The sequence below is a fragment of the Heteronotia binoei genome, chromosome 7 (assembly GCF_032191835.1).
Source record: "Heteronotia binoei isolate CCM8104 ecotype False Entrance Well chromosome 7, APGP_CSIRO_Hbin_v1, whole genome shotgun sequence".
In the NCBI taxonomy this organism is placed as follows: domain Eukaryota; kingdom Metazoa; phylum Chordata; class Lepidosauria; order Squamata; family Gekkonidae; genus Heteronotia; species Heteronotia binoei.
Genome location: NC_083229.1, coordinates 18,090,866 through 18,109,122, shown reverse-complemented (window position 1 = coordinate 18,109,122; position 18,257 = coordinate 18,090,866). Strand labels below are relative to the sequence as shown.

Below are 18,257 nucleotides of genomic sequence, written 5' to 3'. Positions count from 1 at the left end.
GTAGTCCATCTACTCCTATGTCCTGTCTCACATGGTGGCAAACCAGTTCCTCTGGAGGGCCAACAAAAGGGCACAGAGGCCAAGGCCTTCCCCTGCCATTGTCTCCTGGTTCTGGGTCAGAGGTTCCATAGCAGGTGTGCTTCCCCTCTCCCCCACCAGCTACTTCACTCAAAGACCTCCAATGTCCCTGTGTACCTTACAGAACAAGTCTGGTCTTGTCTCCTGAAACGGAATGAGAAAGGATTGCTTGAGACCCTGGAAAGTATTCACATTTTACTTAGGTATGACATAGGAATCCCTGAGAAAGGAGAAACTATGGGAGTCCTACAAAAATTCTGTGCTGTTGTTCTTGCTTGTTGCAGGTGGACCTCCATCATGACAGGGGATTCCAATGATCACCAAAGACAGTGGCAAGAAAGCATATTGGGTTCTTTATACAACCAAATGTGGAAATCAGGTCACAGGCAAAAATAGAATTCTTAGAGCAGACTGTCTACTGGAACTCAACTAAAACGTTTACATTGGTACTCAGATTAAAGGTGGGACCTCCAGGTCATCCTCAAAGACTTCAGGTGGGCTCCTGGTATCCACAGCTTTCAGCCGCTGGAGTCTAAGAGGGCCCTGTCCAATCGGTTCTTTTTTCTGGACAATGTTTGTCACATCAGGGAATGAATATTTACTCGGGTCAACCTCCAGCTTCTCGGTCCGCGTGCTTCTGTAATGAGAAATGGACCAGTGATGGCCACTATGTGCAGAAGGTCACCTTAACACGGCAACACAAGGAATCATCCTTGGAAAAAACACTTGAAGGTTCACCTGTGCTGGCAGGATTCCAGAAGGCATCACAGGCAGATGCTCATTAGTAGCATCTTCACAACTCCCAAGAAAGTTTTATGATTCAAAACAAACACAGGTTAGCAAACAGATTCTGGTAGTAGACAAACCTGCTGGTACATGAATTTCACAGTAATAACTTATGTCAAACGATGATCATTTCTCTTTTTAGATTTTTCTTTTATAGTGATAATTTAATAGTGAAGACAGATGGAAGGGTTTTTTTAGAGTGGTCTCAAGGAGGGGCTATTGACCACTGTCACGACTCAGGGGGTGGGGGGGTCTTACCAATTGCTGCCACCACTCTGTGTTAAGGGTCTCCTTGAGAAGACTCAAGAGTTCCCTCCCAAACCCTTCCAGATCTCCCTTAGCTTAGGCGAAATAATGGGCATGAGGACCAGGCAGAGTTAACAACACGGGAAAAAAAAGGTTTATTTTAACAAACAAGGTGCATAAAACAGTAAAAGGGTGAAGGGAAAAATAACTAAATGCCTAACGCTTCTAAACTTACTGTCCCAAAGTGTCTCAGTCATACCTGGGTCTTCACCCTACCTCACAGGGTGAGGGTCTCTCCCTGGCAGCAGCTCTTCCTTAGCTCTGCCTCCTGGGAAAAGAACCCCCACTTCCTGGGCTTGGCCTTTATACATTCTCTTCCCAGGCCCCACCCTTCTCTGGACCTGTTTCCCTCCAAAACCCTCGCTACCCAGTCACAGAGGGGATCCTGGGAGATGTAGGCTTTTCCCAGTAACTCCTAAGCAGGCTTTCCTGGGGCCTGCAGGCCTCACTAGGCCAAGGATCATGACAACCACAATTAGGGTTGCCAATCTCCAGGTGGTGGCTGGGGATCTCCTGCGATTACAACCAATTCCCTCTAAACTGAGTTAGTGTGAGCTAGTTCACAGTTTGTTTAGCCTCTGGCTCACACACATTTTTGTCTTAACTCAGGAAAAATGGCCCCAGAGCAAACTAATTTATGCAGTAGCTCACAAAGCAGTATTTTTGCTCACAAGACACCACAGCTTAGAGGGAGCATTGGTTACAACTGGTCTCCATGTGACAGAGATCAGTTCACTGGGAGAAAATGGCTGCTTTGGAAGGTGTGGCATTACACCCTATTGAAGTCCCTCCTCTTCTCAAACCACACCTTCCTCAGACTCTACCCTGAAAACCTCCAATTATTTCCCAACCAGGAGTTGGTAATACATTCACCCCAGTTTTGCAGGCCTCGGTAAGTATTCCAAAAGCCCACAAAGTCTGTTTGGCCATTGGGGCAACACCATGGGTCTACGCCACGGAAAGCAATGCTTCAGACCACTGCCGACTCTCAAAAGATCGGGGTTCATGAATTTCAATACCATTCGAGTTTTGTTAAAAAACCCCACTATCTTATTAGCAATAAGAAATTTGTGTCGTGGAGCTGTTTGGCTAATTTATTAATCCCCCAATGCAGGAAAGGCCCATTTCAATGCTCTCCCACTTACAATTCTGGAGGGCTGTGGTGTAACGTTTCACAAACTTTATGTGCCTGTGTGAGTGGGGAAACTGAAACAGTTGGGCATATATTTGTATACTTACTTTATTTATAACCCACCTTTCTCTCTACTGGGGACCCAAGGTGGCTTACATCGTTCTCCTCTCCTCCATTTTCACAACAACCCTGTGAGGTAGATTAGGCTAAGAAGAACGAAGCTGGCCCAAATGAGGTTCCATGGCAGGATGGGGATTTGAATCCGGGTCTCTCGGAGTCTAGTGCAGCGCTCTGACTATGGCACTACATTGGCTGTTTGCTGCACTGCCCCTTCTGTGATGATTCCAGACATGCATTCATCATTCCTATCTGTCAAAGAACCCTTGGAAGATCAGATGAGTAGCAGACCTCCTTCCTTCTAAGACCATCGGAGAAGCCATAATGGATCGGGCCAATGACTCATCGGGCGTTTTCGCACTCACCTTCAAGTGGCGCGACCACCCTCTTCACGCCGGAGGATCTGCAGGGATTTCGCATAAGAAGCGCCGGAGCAGCCAAAAGAGCCGGAAAGTTCCGTCGCGAAACCCGCTCAAACGGAAACCGCCAAGAAGCAGGAAAACGTTTCAGCGGCTTTTGCGACGGAAGTCGCCGGCTCTTTTGGCTGCTCCGGCGCTTCTTATGCGAAATCCCTGCAGATCCTCCGGCGTGAAGAGGGTGGTCGCGCCACTTGAAGGTGAGTGCGAAAACGCCCATCCAGTCCAACACTCTGTGCCACACAGTGGCCAAAATCCAGGTGCCATCAGGCGGTCCCCCAGAAGGGAAAGAAGCCCTCCCACTGTTGCCCCTCAAGCACCAAGAATACAGCACATCACTGCCCCAAACAGAGTGCTCCATCTATTAAAAGGTAAAGGTAGTCCCCTGTGCAAACACCAGTCGTTTCCGACTCTGGGGTGACATCGCATCACAACGTTTTCACGGCAGACTTTTTACGGGGTGGTTTGCTATTGCCTTTCCCAGTCATCTAAACTCCACCCCCCCCCCCCAGCAAGCTGGGGACTCATTTTGCCAACCTCAGAAGGATGGAAGGCTAAGTCAACCCTGAGCCGGCTACCTGAACCCAGCATCTGCCAGGATCGAACTCAGGTCGTGAGCAGAGGATTCGGACTGCAGTACTGCAGCTTTACCACTCTGCGCCACGGGGCTCCATCTATACCTTCTGGCTAATAGCCACTAATGGACCTCTCTTCCATATGTTTATCCAATTCCCTCTTGAAGCTGTCTATGCCTGTAGCTACCACCACTTCCTGAAGCAGGGAATTCCACGTCTTAATTACCCTTTGGGCGAAGGAGGACTTCCTTTTATTTGTTCCACCCGATATTCCAAACAGTGGACCTTGAACCCAGAACCATAAACAGAGTTCCTAGATTATGTGCTACTACTGGAGTCTACCGTGATTCAGTGCTGACTTGACTTACTCAAGTGTCAAGTTTTCCGAGCTGTATCAGCTTTGATGCTTTCCTCTGCTTTTTCTCCCCCAAACCTGCTGACCTCATCATGGTAAGCGTAGGTGTTAAATCACAAAATCAAGACAGAAACAGAGGCAACGAGAAACTCTGTGCACCACAAAGCATGCGTTGAGGTACAACGTGCTGGATGCTGAAGCAGCACGCTTCTTATCCTACCATTTCCCTTGCACATTTAGCTCTGCTGTCTCTTTCCACCAGTCTATTCTCCCCGCCCCCCCTCCCCAATATCTCAATTATACCAAATCTGTGCAAAGCTAAGATAAAGACACACCTTTTGTTAGCAAACAAACAAACAGATGTTTGCTGCCGTTTAGATGGAAGAGTATTTTTATGGCGGATTACGTCGATATTGATTTTGCTAAATGCACTTTGGGTGGCATTGTGAGATATAAAGCCACGTCTCCTGTGCGGTCTCACCTTCCCTCAGTTGCTAGACTGGGGGGAAAAAATCAGCTGTTGCAAATGAAGCTACCATCTGGAATGCCTGTGTGACGCCCTCTCCCTTCAAATGCTACCTTTCCCATGAATTACTTGGCGCAATCCATTATTCCCTCTCCCTGAAGGCTGCCAACTTCCAGCTGGGACCTGGAGATCTCCTGGTATGACAACTGATCTCCAGACTACAGAGATCAGTTCCCCTGGAGGAAATGGCTGCTTTGGAGGGTGGAGTCTATGGCATTATACCGAGTTTTCCCCTGCTCCATCCCGCAAAACCTGCGGGTATTTCTCGACCTAGAGTTGGCAACCCACTCCTTGAGTTCCTCCAGTACGACTTCCTCTGACACAAGATGGCAGAACAGGAAGTATGAGAGTGACTTCATCCCATTCCCCCCCTCACCCCTTTGACTGGAGCTGCTTGTGCCATTTGGCTTTGTGTCCAAAGGATCTGCTACTGGCCAGTGTTCCATGTAGGTCATGGAGTGAGGGAAGATGAGCTTTTGCCGCTTCATTCCTACGGACCACATCAGTCTTTCTAAAAAATTACCATAATAATTGCTTACTTAATTTATACACCCCACCTTTCTCCTCAGCAGGGACCACTATATCCTTGGGATATAACACTGTATCCTAGCCATGGTGACTTGAGGGAAACCACATTCTAACCCACTGAATCCCAGAGACTCTGAATGTGGAAGTTCCCCTCAGTCACCCTGTCTGGTAGCCACTGAAAGACTTCTCCTCCATGAATCTATCTAATCCCCTTTGAAAGCCGTTTCTTCCCGTGGCCATCATTATATCCTGCGGCAGCGAATCCCCCATTTTTAATCCCTCTCTGTGTAAAGTACTATTTCGGTTTGGACCCCGTACGGGGGTGTGTTATTTGTTGTAATTTATTGAAACTTTTAAAAATAAAATTTAAATTATATATAAAAAAAAGTACTATTTCCTACTGCCCATTAGCGTCATCGGATGCCCTTGAGTTCTAGTATGCTGGGAGAGGGAGAAAAAGTTCTTTGTCAACACCCCAGCCATCATTTTACCAACCTCCATCACGTCTCCCCTTCATCATCTCTTTTCCAAACTGGAAAGTCCCAGACTCTTCAGCCTTTCCTCATAGGTGCTCTTCTTATGAACATATATATGAACATATTGGAAGATATTGGATTTATATCCCGCCCTCCACTCTGAAGAGTCTCAGAGCGGCTCACAATCTCCTTTCCCTTCCTCCCCCACAACAGACACCCTGTGAGGTGGGTGGGGCTGGAGAGGGCTCTCACAGCAGCTGCCCTTTCAAGGACAACCTCTGCCAGAGCTATGGCTGACCCAAGGCCATCTCAGCAGGTGCAAGTGGAGGAGTGGGGAATCACACCCGGTTCTCCCAGATAAGAGTCTGCACACTTAACCACTACACCAAACTGGCTCTATGAAGCTGCCTTCTACTGAATCAGACCCTCGGTCCATCAAAGTCAGTATTGTCTACCCAGACTGGCAGCGGCTCTCCAGGGTTTCAAGCTGAGGGTTTTTCACGCCTATTTGCCTGGACCCTTTTTAGCAGGAGATGCCGGGGATTGAACCTGGGACCTTCTGCTTACCAAGCAGATGCTCTACCACTGAGCCACCGTCCCTCCCTTCTTCCTAAAGCAAGGAAGACTGAAGCAAGGTAGATTCGAGCCAGCTGCTCGACTTTCACTGTGTCTAAAGCAGCATAGCAGCTGGTCAGCACTGACCATTATCTTGGCGGGAGCCCTAGACAATGGCCATCGCATATATATTCGGCTTCTGGCATCAAATGAACATGCAAAACTGCCACATACTAAGCCCCTACCCCTGGCCCATCCAGCTCAGTATTTCTATTCTGACAGGCAGTGGCTTTCCTGGGGGTGGGGGCGTAAGGGATCTGCAGAGAAAGGTCTTTCCCAACACCTGCTATATGATACCGGCTTAACTAGAGATGCCGGAGTCTGGACCGGAACCAGGGACTGATACTGGGGATTGAAACTGGGACATGCCAAAGAGGCCATCTGCTGTGGCTTTCTCCAACATGAACAGCTGGCTTATCAAGAAAGGACAATTTAAAAAAACACATAGAAGGCTGTAGGAGGCGGCCATGTGACTTGCACAGATGCTGTAAAGCACCCGAAGAGATGGGAAAACCCTGTTCTTGGCATCGACTATCTTTGCATTAACTCTTCCGAGTTATCCAAAGGCTAAGAAGAAGAACTGCAGATTTATACCCCACCCTTCTTTCTGAATCAGAGACTCAGAGCGGCTTACAATCTCCTTTATCTTCTTCCCCCACAACAAACACCCTGTGAGGTGGGTGGGGCCGAGAAAGCTTTCACAGAGAAGCTGCCCTTTCAAGGTCAGCTCTGAGATAGCTAAGGCTGACCCAAGGCCATTCCAGCAGCTGCAAGTGGAGGAGTGGGGAACCAAACCCGGTTCTCCCAGATAAGAGTCCACACACTTAACCTCTACACCAAACTGGCTCTCCTGCACACAGATACTGCATGCATGTTCAGAGCTTTTTTTGTAGCAGGAGCTCCTTTGCATATTAGGCCACACACCCCTGAGGTAGCCAATCCTCCTGGAGCTTGCAGTAGGCCCTGTAAGGTCTTTGAGGATTGGCTATATCGAGGGGTGTATGGCCTAATATGCATAGGGATTCCTGCTACAAAAAAAGTCCTGTGCATGTTGCAAGCACTGATGTGCATTCCTGGCTGCTGTCCTCTCCTGATACAAATGGCACACACACCTACACACACACACAAAGCCTGGGTGTCTTGACTCTTCCTTGTTCCAGATGAACCAGGCTAGCCTTGTCAGATCTCAGAAGCTGCGCAAGGATGACTGTGGTTAGCAACCACCAAAGAAGTCCAGGGCTGTTACGCTGAGGGAGGCAACCTCTGTTCATCTCTCACTTTGGAAACCCTGTGGGGTTGCTGTAAGATGGCTGCAACTTGACAGAACTTTCTGTCACCAGCAACACGAACCTCCTCAGATCCACCTTCCATCCCATGGAGGAATCTCCTCATCTACTCAACTGACTCCCTGAACTGCAATCCTGAAGTAATCTGTTATGAGGTTACCGCTTTCTAGAAGATCACATAGGTGCTTCTGAAAGGATGGGGAATTGGGGGAATTTCTGCTCCTGTGACTGCCTACTGAGAATGATGCTTCAGGTACAAACCTCCCACAGAATCAGAGAGCTGGAAGGGACCACACAGGCCATCTAGTAGGCTTGCCAATCCCCAGGTCCCAGCGGGGGTTCTTCCGCTTTCCCAGGCTCCTTCCCACCCCCGGTCAGCTGGCCGGCAGGGGGAAGCCCCGCCCCCAAAGTCACCATGTGACTTTCCTCCTCCAGAGGCATCAGTCTCTGATTGAAAGGCTTCCTCTTGGGATGGTGTGTCTGTGTTACTTTGAAGAAGTTGGCAGCAACTTCTTCAAAGTATGCCAATCCCTCACTTCAGAGTAGCCAGAAATGGGGGAGGGGGGGAATGTCTGCTGGGCACTTCATTGTTTCCTATGTGGAGATCGATTCTCATAGGGTATAATGGGGAATTGATGTGGAGGTATCGGGGGCTCTGGGGAGGCTGTGTTTTGAGGTAGAGGCACCAAATTTTCAGCATAGCATCTAGTGCCTTTCCCCAAAATACCCCCCCAAGTTTCAAAACGATTGGACCAGGGGGTCCAATTCTATGAGCCCCAAAAGAAAGTGCCCCTATCCTTCATTATTTCCTATGGAAGGAAGGCATTTTAAAAGGTGCGCTGTCCCTTTAAATGTGATGGCCAGAACTCCGTTGGAGTTCAATTATGCTTGTCACACCCTTGCTCCTGGCTCTGCCCCCAATGTCTCCTGGCTCCACCCCCAAAGTCCCCTGGCTCCACCCCCAAAGTCCCCAGATATTTCTTGAATTGGACTTGGCAACCCTACCATCTAGTCAAACCCCCTATTCAATGCAGGATCAGCCTAGAGCAGGGGTGTCAAACTCATCTATTATGAGGGCCAGATCTGACACAAATGAGACCTTGTTGGGCCAGGCCATATTGGACCAGGCCCGGCTTGTTCCTATTTAAGATTAGGTAGCAGAGACGTAAACTTTATAAAGGGCACAGACAAATGCAATTAAAGAATTTTTTTTTAAAAAAACTTAAACATGCTTAAAACATTAGCAGTCTTGGTCCTAAAGGTGCTTTCTTTATATATCTCCCATGGGATCCAGGGAACTGGGCAAAGGAAGTTCTGGCTCTTTCCTTCCTTCCCCAGGAGAGCAGGAGGGGGAGGAGCCTCAGCCAACAGAAGGAAGAGAGGGTTGGCTCAGGAGCTCTGCTGTGCGACTGAGAGAACCTGGCAAAGCAAGCTTTCCCTCCCCCCCTTCCTCCCCAAGGGAGGAGCCTCAGTCAATGGAGAAAATAGAGGTTTTGCTCTATAGCTCCTGTGTGGTTGAACAAACCTTGCAAAGCAAGCTGTGATGCAGAAGGAAGCAAGAGATAGGGAGAAGGAAGCCGATGACAGCCAGTTGCTTGGAGACCTGAAAGGAGCCCTCTGGGGGCCTAATTTGGCCCCCGGCCCACATGTTCAACACCCCTGGCCTAGAGTCTCCCTGGTGTTTGTCCAGCTGCCAGTGGCCAGTGAGCAGGAAGCTCACCACCTCCCAAGGCAGCCAATTCTACTGCGTATCTATTTTTACCGTTTAACACCCCCCCCCCCCCCCAAATATCCAGCTAGTACCTTCCTGCCCATAATTTAAACCCATTTTTGTCCTCTGGTGTCAACAGGAACAGCTCTGTGCCCTCCTCTACGTGGCAACCTTCCAAAACCTTCAAGAGAGCAATACCCCTTACCCTCAATTTCTGAAAACGAATAAAACTTTTAAAACAGAGAGCAATCCTGTCCCCACTCTTCTTCTCCAATCTGAATATTCCCAAGTCCCTCAGCCCTTCCTCATAAGAACATAAGAGAACGTGAAGGAAGCCATGTTGGATCAGCCCAGTGGCCCATCCAGTCCAACACTCTGGTCAAAAAACCCAGGTGCCATCAGGAGATCCACCAGTAGGGCCAGGACACTAGCCCTCCCACTGCTGCCCCCCCCCCGCAAGAAGCAAGAATACAGAGCATCATAGGGCTTGATCTCCAGCCTTGTCACCCTCCTCTGTGCCCACGCCATCCTGTCCACATCTTTTTTGAAATGAGGTCTCCAGAACTCCACACAGCACTCCCAGTGGGGCCTGACCAAGGCGGTGCACAACAGGACTCGGACATCCTGCAGTTCGGACGTTATGCCATCTTTGGATCTTTCCAGCAACCAGACTACATCAAACGACGAGTGTATCACATTTAGCTTTCTGGATGACGTGAAAATACCTTAACTGTTTTTTTTTTTAATAGCTCCTTCAGAACTAGTGAGTGAGACAGTCCAAGGACTTTGTATAGATATACGGAATTAGGTTTTTATAGAACCAGGTAGATACCGTGAGTGACCGAAAAGCTTCTCCTGATAAGAGAGGAATGCTCAGAAATTCTTCAGCTGTTTATGAGCCGTACAGCTAGATCTTCCCTGCGATTAAACCCTATAATGACGCTGAAGGGGATTTAATATTACGGCCAATGCACTAAAAATGGTCATCCCTGAGAAGCAATAAACCCTTATCGTCTTGGCTAATTTGAAGGGGAGAAAAAGAGGGGGGGGGGGTGTCATGACTTTGAATCACATGATTAGTCACTTTGGGGGTGGGTTTCTAATGTCACTGAATTTCTCATGTAATCCAATATGGGGAGTAACTCTGCTCCCGTGCTAAAACGAGCTAAAAGATAAGGACATTTGTCAGCTCGGGCAGCCGTCACTAAAACATTTATTCCTGTTTAACGATCCCACATAAATTACATCCAACGCTGAATTAGCGGAGCAAAAGAGCCAGGCATGGATTCCTTAAAGTAATGGAAATAATATAAATGCTGCATGTGATTGATACAGACTACCGGCCTTTACCTTTTAAGGTTAGGAAGCCTGAGTGCAAATGGAAAAGGCATCTTCCTGAATCAAACTGGAAGTTGTCACAGGCCCTCTCTAAAAAATTATGCCTTTGCAGGGAACCAAGCTGTCTTCAACATCTGCTGTGTCCATGCAGACCTGGCCCAGGATAACTTTCTGGTGCCCCTGAAGCTCTTCCAATATTGCACATTGTACCTGGAGGGTCATGCCTTTGTTGTACTTATGTGCAAAGCAAGCTAACAGTTCAACATGGACTCTGCGATGAACACAAAGTCAAGGATGGAGACGTCGTCAGCATCTCCCTGATGCAATTTCTTGGACTGTTTCCAGTTTGCTTCCTTTGAGTGTGCAGACAAGATGTTAGACAATGAGCCTACGGAATACCAATAGCTAGGGAAGGGAGGGAACTACAGGGCTATTACCAGCTTCACTCCTTGTTCAATTCGTAAGGGCTCTCCCGTAGAGCAGAAAAAGTTCATCACCTCTAAGTGTAGCTCAAGGACTAGAGCAACAAAGAAAGTGTTACATTCGGCACCACTTGAAACTCGGTGAAATGGGATTCGGTTTTCACCTTGTTGGATAGTCTTTGTTTATAAGGACGTAAGAAGAGCCTTGTTGGATCAGATTGACAGTCCATCTAGCCCAGCATCCTGTCTCACACAGTGGCCAACCAGTTCCTCTGGAGGACCAATAACAGGGCACAGAGGTCAAAGTCTTCCCTTGATGTTGTCTCCTGGCTCTGAGATTCAGAAGCTTAGTGTCTCTGAATGTGGAGGTTCCCCTCAGTCCTCATGGCTAATAACCATTAATAGACTTGTGGCCAGGAGACATTGGGGGTGAAGCAAGGAGCAAGTGTGTGACAAGCATAATTGAACTCCAAAGGGAGTTTTGGCCATCACATATATGTACATATAAAAGGAACTGCACACCTTTTAAATGCCTTCCTTCCATAGGGAATAATGAAGGATAGGGGCACCTTCTTTTGAGGCTCATAGAATGGGACCCCCTGGTTCAATCTTTCTGAAATTTGGGGGGTATTTTGGGGAGAGGCACTGGATAATGTATCAAAAAAACAGCCCCCCCAGACACCCGCAGATCAATTCTCCATCATTTCCTCTGGGAATAAGACTCCATAGGGAATCATGAGTGCTCAGCAGACATTTCCCTCCCCTCCCCCTGCTTTCTGATGACCCTGAAGCGGGGGGAGGGTCTCCAATCCATGGGATCCCCTGCCCCCACCTGGGGATTGGCAGGATCCGGCCCTCATAACACCTCTGCTCTAATCACTCTCTGGGTTCCCTTCCAAACTTCTCCCCTGCCTCTCTGCTACAAACTAGCATGCTCTCAGTCAGCCCGGAGATGCGATGGCTGTGAGGCACCTTCACAAAGCAGACAAGATGAAAAGCAGAAACGTTCATTACCGGCTGCAGTTCAAAACTCCAGCCTCAAACACCTCTCTTTGACCCCCCCCAGTCCCCCCCCAACTTTATGATGCTGCGGAATTCAAAATAATATCACACTCTTTTTTTTTTACAACATCTGCTGCAACAAAAAGATCACATCAGCCAGAAGTAAAACTTTACGACAAAGTAAAACAGGGGGTCTTTCACTGCCCTCCCTGCTTCCTGCCTCCCAAGAAAATTCTGAATACAACCCCCCCCCTCCACCACCATAAAAAAACCTCTACCCTAATAGAATTGTCTGGTGGTCTCATGGAGCAGACGGTTTGTTGAACGCCTGGCAGACGAAACCGTCATGGGAACAGATGACGACTGCAAAAAACCAGACAACGGTGTCAGCCCTTGAATTGCAATGCCATCTGAAGCCGAGGCAGGCCTGGCTTGCTTTGAAAGCCCGCCTGAATTCCCTGCGACTGACACCAGTGCTTCAGAGGTGTTATGCATCAAAGCATCTGGCATCTCGGAAAGCGGGTGGTTTCCAGAGGGCTGGTAATTTGGAGGGCAGCATTCAAAAGCCACCATCGATCTTTCAACGGAAAGAAACAAGCCGATCCTGAAAGAAGTGAAAACAAGCTTATCCTCTAACCTTTGTTTCTGTTAGGTCAGGCCTCCAGTTTGGCTTCTGTACTTGCGTTTTTGGCATCTCTGGGGGGGGGGGGGAACGTTTCCCTACTAATCTCTCAGGATGTGGAAGGGGACGGTACAGCCGGATCTTGCCGGAGCTCGGAAGCCGAGCAGGATCAGCACGTGGAAGCGAGATGACCGAGGAAGGCTCTGCAGAGAAAGCCAATAGCGACAGCTTCTCTCTGGCACTGAAAGCCCCTTGCTGAGTTGCTATGAGTAAGCTGTAACTTGATGGCACTTTACAAACACACGTACAGGCATGTACACAAACACACACACATACAGAGTATCTTGGGAGGGAAGGTGGCATGGTACAGCCTGGAAGCTATGCAGGGTCAGTATTTGGGTGGGACTCTGCAGAAGAAGGCAATGGAAACCACTTCTGCTGTGTGTGAGTATGTGCGAGAGAGAGAGACAGAAGAAGATGATGACATTGGATTTATATTCGCCCCTCCATCCTGAATCAGAGTCTCAGAGCGGCTCGCAATCCCCTTTATCTTCTTCCCCCACAACAGACACCCTGTGAGGTGGGTGGGGCCGAGAGGGCTCTTCCAGCAGCTGCCCTTTCAAGGACAACCTCTGAGATAGCTGTGGCTGACCCAAGGCCAATCCAGCAGCTGCAAGTGGAAGAGAGAGGGAGAGAGAACGAACAATGACATATTCTACACTTCACTGGTTTGGTGAATTTGTAATGTTAGGCAAGAGAGCCAGCGTGGTGTAGTGGTTAAGAGCAGCAGACTCTAATCTGAGGAACCGGGTTTGATTCCCCACTCCTCCACACGCACAGGTTCCATCACAGTCTCCAAGATCAGCCAAGAGTGTTCCCCTGATATATAGCTGAATAAATTCCCACCATGTCTCAGGTCAAAGAAAGACCAAAGTCAAACATGTTTTATCTTTCATCTGCAGGGTAGTAACTGGGCGGGTGGGGATCTCAATTTCAGAATGTTTCATTCGAAGAACTGAAGAGAATGGGTGACCTTGGGTCAGGCAAGGGATGCCAAGCTCCCGGGCAGGGCGGTTTTTTCCCACTTTGGATCCCCTCTCGACATCGCTGGCGCAATGATGTCACTCGCAAGTGACGTCATTTTGTCAGCAATGCTGCACTCTGGTCACTATAGGAGCTTCTGGGAAAACTCTATGGTTCCCCCAGACACTCTAGCAATTTGGGAAGGAAACTCTATGGTAGTCAGTTTGGTGTAGTGGATAAGTGCGCGGACTCTTATCTGGGAGAACCGGGTTTGATTCCCCACTCCTCCACTTGCACCTGCTAGCATGGCCTTGGGTCAGCCATAGCTTTGGCAGAGGTTGTCCTTGAAAGGGCAGCTGCTGTGAGAGCCCTCTCCAGCCCCACCCACCTCACAGGGAGTCTGTTGTGGGGGAGGAAGGGAAAGGAGATTGTGAGCCGCTCTGAGACTCTTCGGAGTGAAGGGCGGGATATAAATACAATATCTTCTATCATCGCCGGCGTGATTGCATCAACTGTGAGTGATGTCAGTGCGCCACACGCGCACAGGGGACTTGGCAACTCTAGGTCAGTCACAGTCCTCTCTTCTCTCAAGAGTAGTTCTCTCAGAGCTGTCTCAGCCCCACCTACCTCAAAGGGTGCCTGTTGTGGGGAGGGGGATGGGAAGGAGATGGTAAGCCACTCGGAGTGAAAGGCGGGGAAGTGAGAGGGAGCAAGGCCTCCTCCAGCGTGCTCTTCAAAGAAGGATCAGATGCTGGCTGCATTGAAGCCGGTAGGACCCAGCCTCAGCGTGCTCCTCTGATCGCGCTGGGGAGCGGGGTGGGCAGGCAGAGTGCAAGGGAAGAGGGCCAGCGGCAGCGGGAGCAGCAGGGGGAGAGAGGCAGGCAAACTAGGCATTTTTCATGGGCACCGGGAGAGGGGGAGCCCAATTCAGAGCTCCCCCTCCCGCCGCCCTAGGCCTAAGTTGCCTAGTGGGCGAGCCGGCCCTGTCAGGAAGTTATCCCTAGTGTTTAGCCAAAGACTCTTGATTTTATTTCAACCCGTTGGTTCTGGTCCGACCTTCTGGGGCAACAGAAAACAAGTCCGCACCATCATCTATATGACAGCCCTTCAAATACTGTTAAGATGGTGATCCTATCATCTCTCATTTGTCTCTTCTCCATGCTAAACATGCCCAGTTCCTTCACCCATTTCTCATAGGACTTGGTCTCCAGACCCCTCACCATCTTCGTTGCCCTCCTCTGGACACGTTCCAGCTTGTCTATAACCTTGTGAAATTGTGGTGCCCAAAACTGAACACACTCTAGGTGAGGCCTAATCAGAGCAGAGTAAAGCAATACCATCACTTCACATGTCCTGGACATTAGACTTCTGTCGATGCAACCCAAAAGTGCATTTGCCTTCTTTAGCTATCGCATCACACTGCTCTGCTAACTCATATGAAGATGCTGCCGTCTACTGAGCCATTCAGCCTGGTGCTGAATCCTCCTAACAGCGCTGACTTTGCAACCAAGGATCCTTGGACTTGAGAGAAGCAGGACTGAAACCAGGGCTTTTTTTGTAACAGGAACGCCTTTGCGTATTAGGCTACACCCTCTGATGTAGCCCATCCTCCAAGAGCTTCCAGGGTTCTTAGTATAGGGCCTGCTGTAAGCTCTTGGAGGATTGGCTGCATCAGGAGTGTGTGGCCTAATATGCAAAGGAGTTCCTGCTACAAAAAAAAAGCCCTGGCCATCAAGATTTAAGGCATGTGTTTTGTGCACTCAGCAGCGTTGCTGTAGCCTTGCAATGATATAAGATGCCAGTGCAGCCCTGGGAGCTCTGCTCTGATGTGTTTCCATTGACTAACACCTCTTCAACTTGGGAAGTGCAGAGATCTGCACCAGCTGCAGCCTCTTCCTTCAGCTGTGCTATTTTTTTTTAATGCATTGCTCCTTATGACACCATGTCCCATGTTCTGCTAAGATTTTCAACATTTATGCAGTGCTGTTAATAACACTCAGCGCTTTAAAAGCCACTTTCATTTGCCCTTAGGTTGAGAGATCATTGCCATTAAACTGCACCGATCATGGCAACATAAAAAGGCTATAACCAAGCGGACCACACAAGGAAATCTGGTTCATTTTCAGACCTCACACACCCTCCTTTTCACAAAGCAGTGAATGGATAAAGCTTCAAACAAAGCTGAAATGAGACAATAACCTCCGGAGGATAAAGAGACATCTCCCTTTTGCAAAACATGAGAGGATATTTACTAATATATGATCTATCTGGGCTGTGTGAATGCCTAAGCAGGGATCCCAGTCACATCCTATCTAGCTTTAAGCTTTCACTACAGACTCTAGTTCCAGGCTGTTAAGTCAGGGGGGCATTCACTGCTAGAATACTGCTATAGAATACTATACTACTAAGAAGATCCCTGTTGGATCAGACCAGTGGTCCATCCAGTCCAGCATCCCATCTCATACTGTGGCCAAAGAGTTCCGCTGAAGGGCCAACAACAGGGCATGGAAACTGAGGCCTTCATTAGAACATCAGAAGAATGCTGCTGGATGAGACCAATGGTCCATCTAGTCCAGCATCCTGCCTCACGCAGTGGCCAACCAGTTCCTCTGAAGAGCCAGCAACAGGGCATAGAGACTGAGGCCTTCATAAGAACATCAGAAGAGCCCTGCTGGATCAGACCAGTGGTCCATCTAGCCTATCATCCTGTCTCACACAGTGGCCAACCAGTTCCTCTGGAGGGCCAACAACAGGGCATAGAGGCCGAGGCCTTCATAAGAACATCAGAAGACTCCTGTTGGATCAGAGCAGTAGTCCATCTAGCCCAGCATCCTGTCTCACACAGTGGCCAACCAGTTCCTCTGGAGGGCCACCAACAGGGCATAGAAGCCAAGGCCCTCCCCTGATGATGCCTCCTGGTTCTTGGATTTAGTGTCTGAATGAGGAAGCTCCCCTCAGTCACCATGGCTAGTAGCCATTGATAGACTTATCCTTCATGAATTAGCAATGCTCATAAGAACATAAGAGGAATTCCAACTAAGAGTGAACGATACACAGTAGGATAGACCACATTCCCCACTAATGTGTCCAAGTAACTTTGTAAGTCATTTTGTATGTTACTACCATGCAGATGGGAGGTGAACATACAAAGCTGCCTTATACTGAATCAGACCCTCGGTCCATCAAAGTCAGTATTGTCTACTCAGACTGGCAGTGGCTTTCCAGGGTCTCAAGCTGAGCTTTTTCACGCCTATTTGCCTGGACCCTTTTATAGCTAGAGATGCCAGGGATTGAACCTGGGACCTTCTGCTTACCAAGCAGATGCTGTACCACTGAACCAGTGATAGAACATGTGGCTGGCATTCAGAAGGTCCCAAATGGATCCCTGGCATGTCTAGTTGAAAGGATCTGGTCACATATGATATGAAAGGCTGCCTGAGACCCTGAATAGACAAGAGCGACCTCAATGGATGAAGGATCTGATTATAAGCATAAGACAGCTTCATGTGTGTTTGTGTCTGGGACATAAGAACATAAGAGAAGCCATGCTGGATCAACCCAATGGCCTGTCCAGTCCAACACTTTGTCACAAAGTGGACAACGCATGAATCATAGAATCACAGAGTTGGAAGGGACCACCAGGGTCATCTAGTCCAACCGCCTGCACAATGCAGAAAATTTACAAACACTTCCCCTTAAATTCACAGGGATTCGCATTGCTGAGATGGCCATCTAGCCTCTGTTTAAAAACCTCCGAGGAAGTAGAGACCACCACCTACCAAGGAAGCCTGTTCCACTGGGAAACCACTCTGTCAGGAAGTTCTTCCTAATGTGGAGCCGGAAACTGTTCTGATTTAATTTCAACCCAATGGTTCTGATCCGACCTTCTGGGGCCACAGAAAACAGTTCTGCACCGTTCTCTATATGGCAGCCTGTCAAATACTTGAAGATGGTGATTGTATCACCTCTCAGCTGCCTCCTCTCCAGGCCAAACGTGCCCAGCTCCCTCAACCTTTCTTCATAGGACTTGGTCTCCAGACCCCTCACCATCTTCATCACCCGCCTCTGGACCCCTTCCAGCTTGTCTATATCCTTCTTATAATGTAGTGCCCCAAACTGAAGTTTCATTGAAGGCGCAGATATGGAGCAGGAAGTGTCGAAGAACCCCTTGGCTCGTATAATAAAGCAGAAGCCTGAAGAACATCCCTTGAGTCACAAGCCTAAGGATATGTGCATGACTTTTAGAGCCCGATCAGAAAGAACATGCAGTAATAAGCATCATTTTGTGGCAGATATAATTCATTTGGGGGGGGGGGGGAGTTCCCAATCACTCCTGACATTGTCTCGGTCACCTTGTTCCCCAAGCTCAGCATATGTCATAAACATGATTAATTAAAAGTTTCAAAAGAAAAAGTCTCTGATGTTCCTCTTGGCACTGACTCGCAATTACCAGGGGAAACAAACAAACATTTCAATGGCTTCTATGACATTTTCAGGAGCAGCCCTTCCTCAAATGAGTTACACTAATAAAAAAAGGGGGGGCATAAAAAGAGAGAAAGGCAGCATGGAGGACAGAATCATGGAAATGTAGAGGTCAGTGGGACTTGAAGGTCCCGATGCTCAAACAGGGACTGGCCCTTCCAACGACCCTGTGCCATATTGCCAGAAATCAGCCCTGCTGCAAAACACCAACTGTCCATCTAGTCCAGCATCCTGTCTCACACAGTGCCCAACCGGTTCCTTTGGATGACCAACAGCAGGGCACAGAGGCCAAGGATTTCATAATAACGTAAGAGGAGTCCTAGTCCAGCATCCTGCCTCACACAGTGGCCAAACGGTTCCCCTGAAGGGCCAACAACAGAGCAGAGAGGCCAAAGCCTTCCCCTGATTAGAATGTAATTGGGGAGGAACGGTGGCTCAGTGGCAGAGCATCTGCTTGGTAA

The 18,257-nt window shown here is 48.7% G+C and overlaps 1 protein-coding gene across 1 annotated transcript in view; it reads right to left on the bottom strand.

Annotated features, from left to right (window-relative positions):
* Positions 1-260: 260 nt before the first annotated feature.
* Positions 261-18,257, bottom strand: part of DNAAF11 (dynein axonemal assembly factor 11) — a 75,235-nt gene continuing 57,238 nt past the window's right edge. The window contains exon 12 of the mRNA XM_060243109.1: positions 261-715. Coding sequence (XP_060099092.1) covers positions 529-715 — 187 coding nt within the window. The 3' untranslated portion in view covers positions 261-528. The remainder of the gene's footprint in view (positions 716-18,257) is intronic.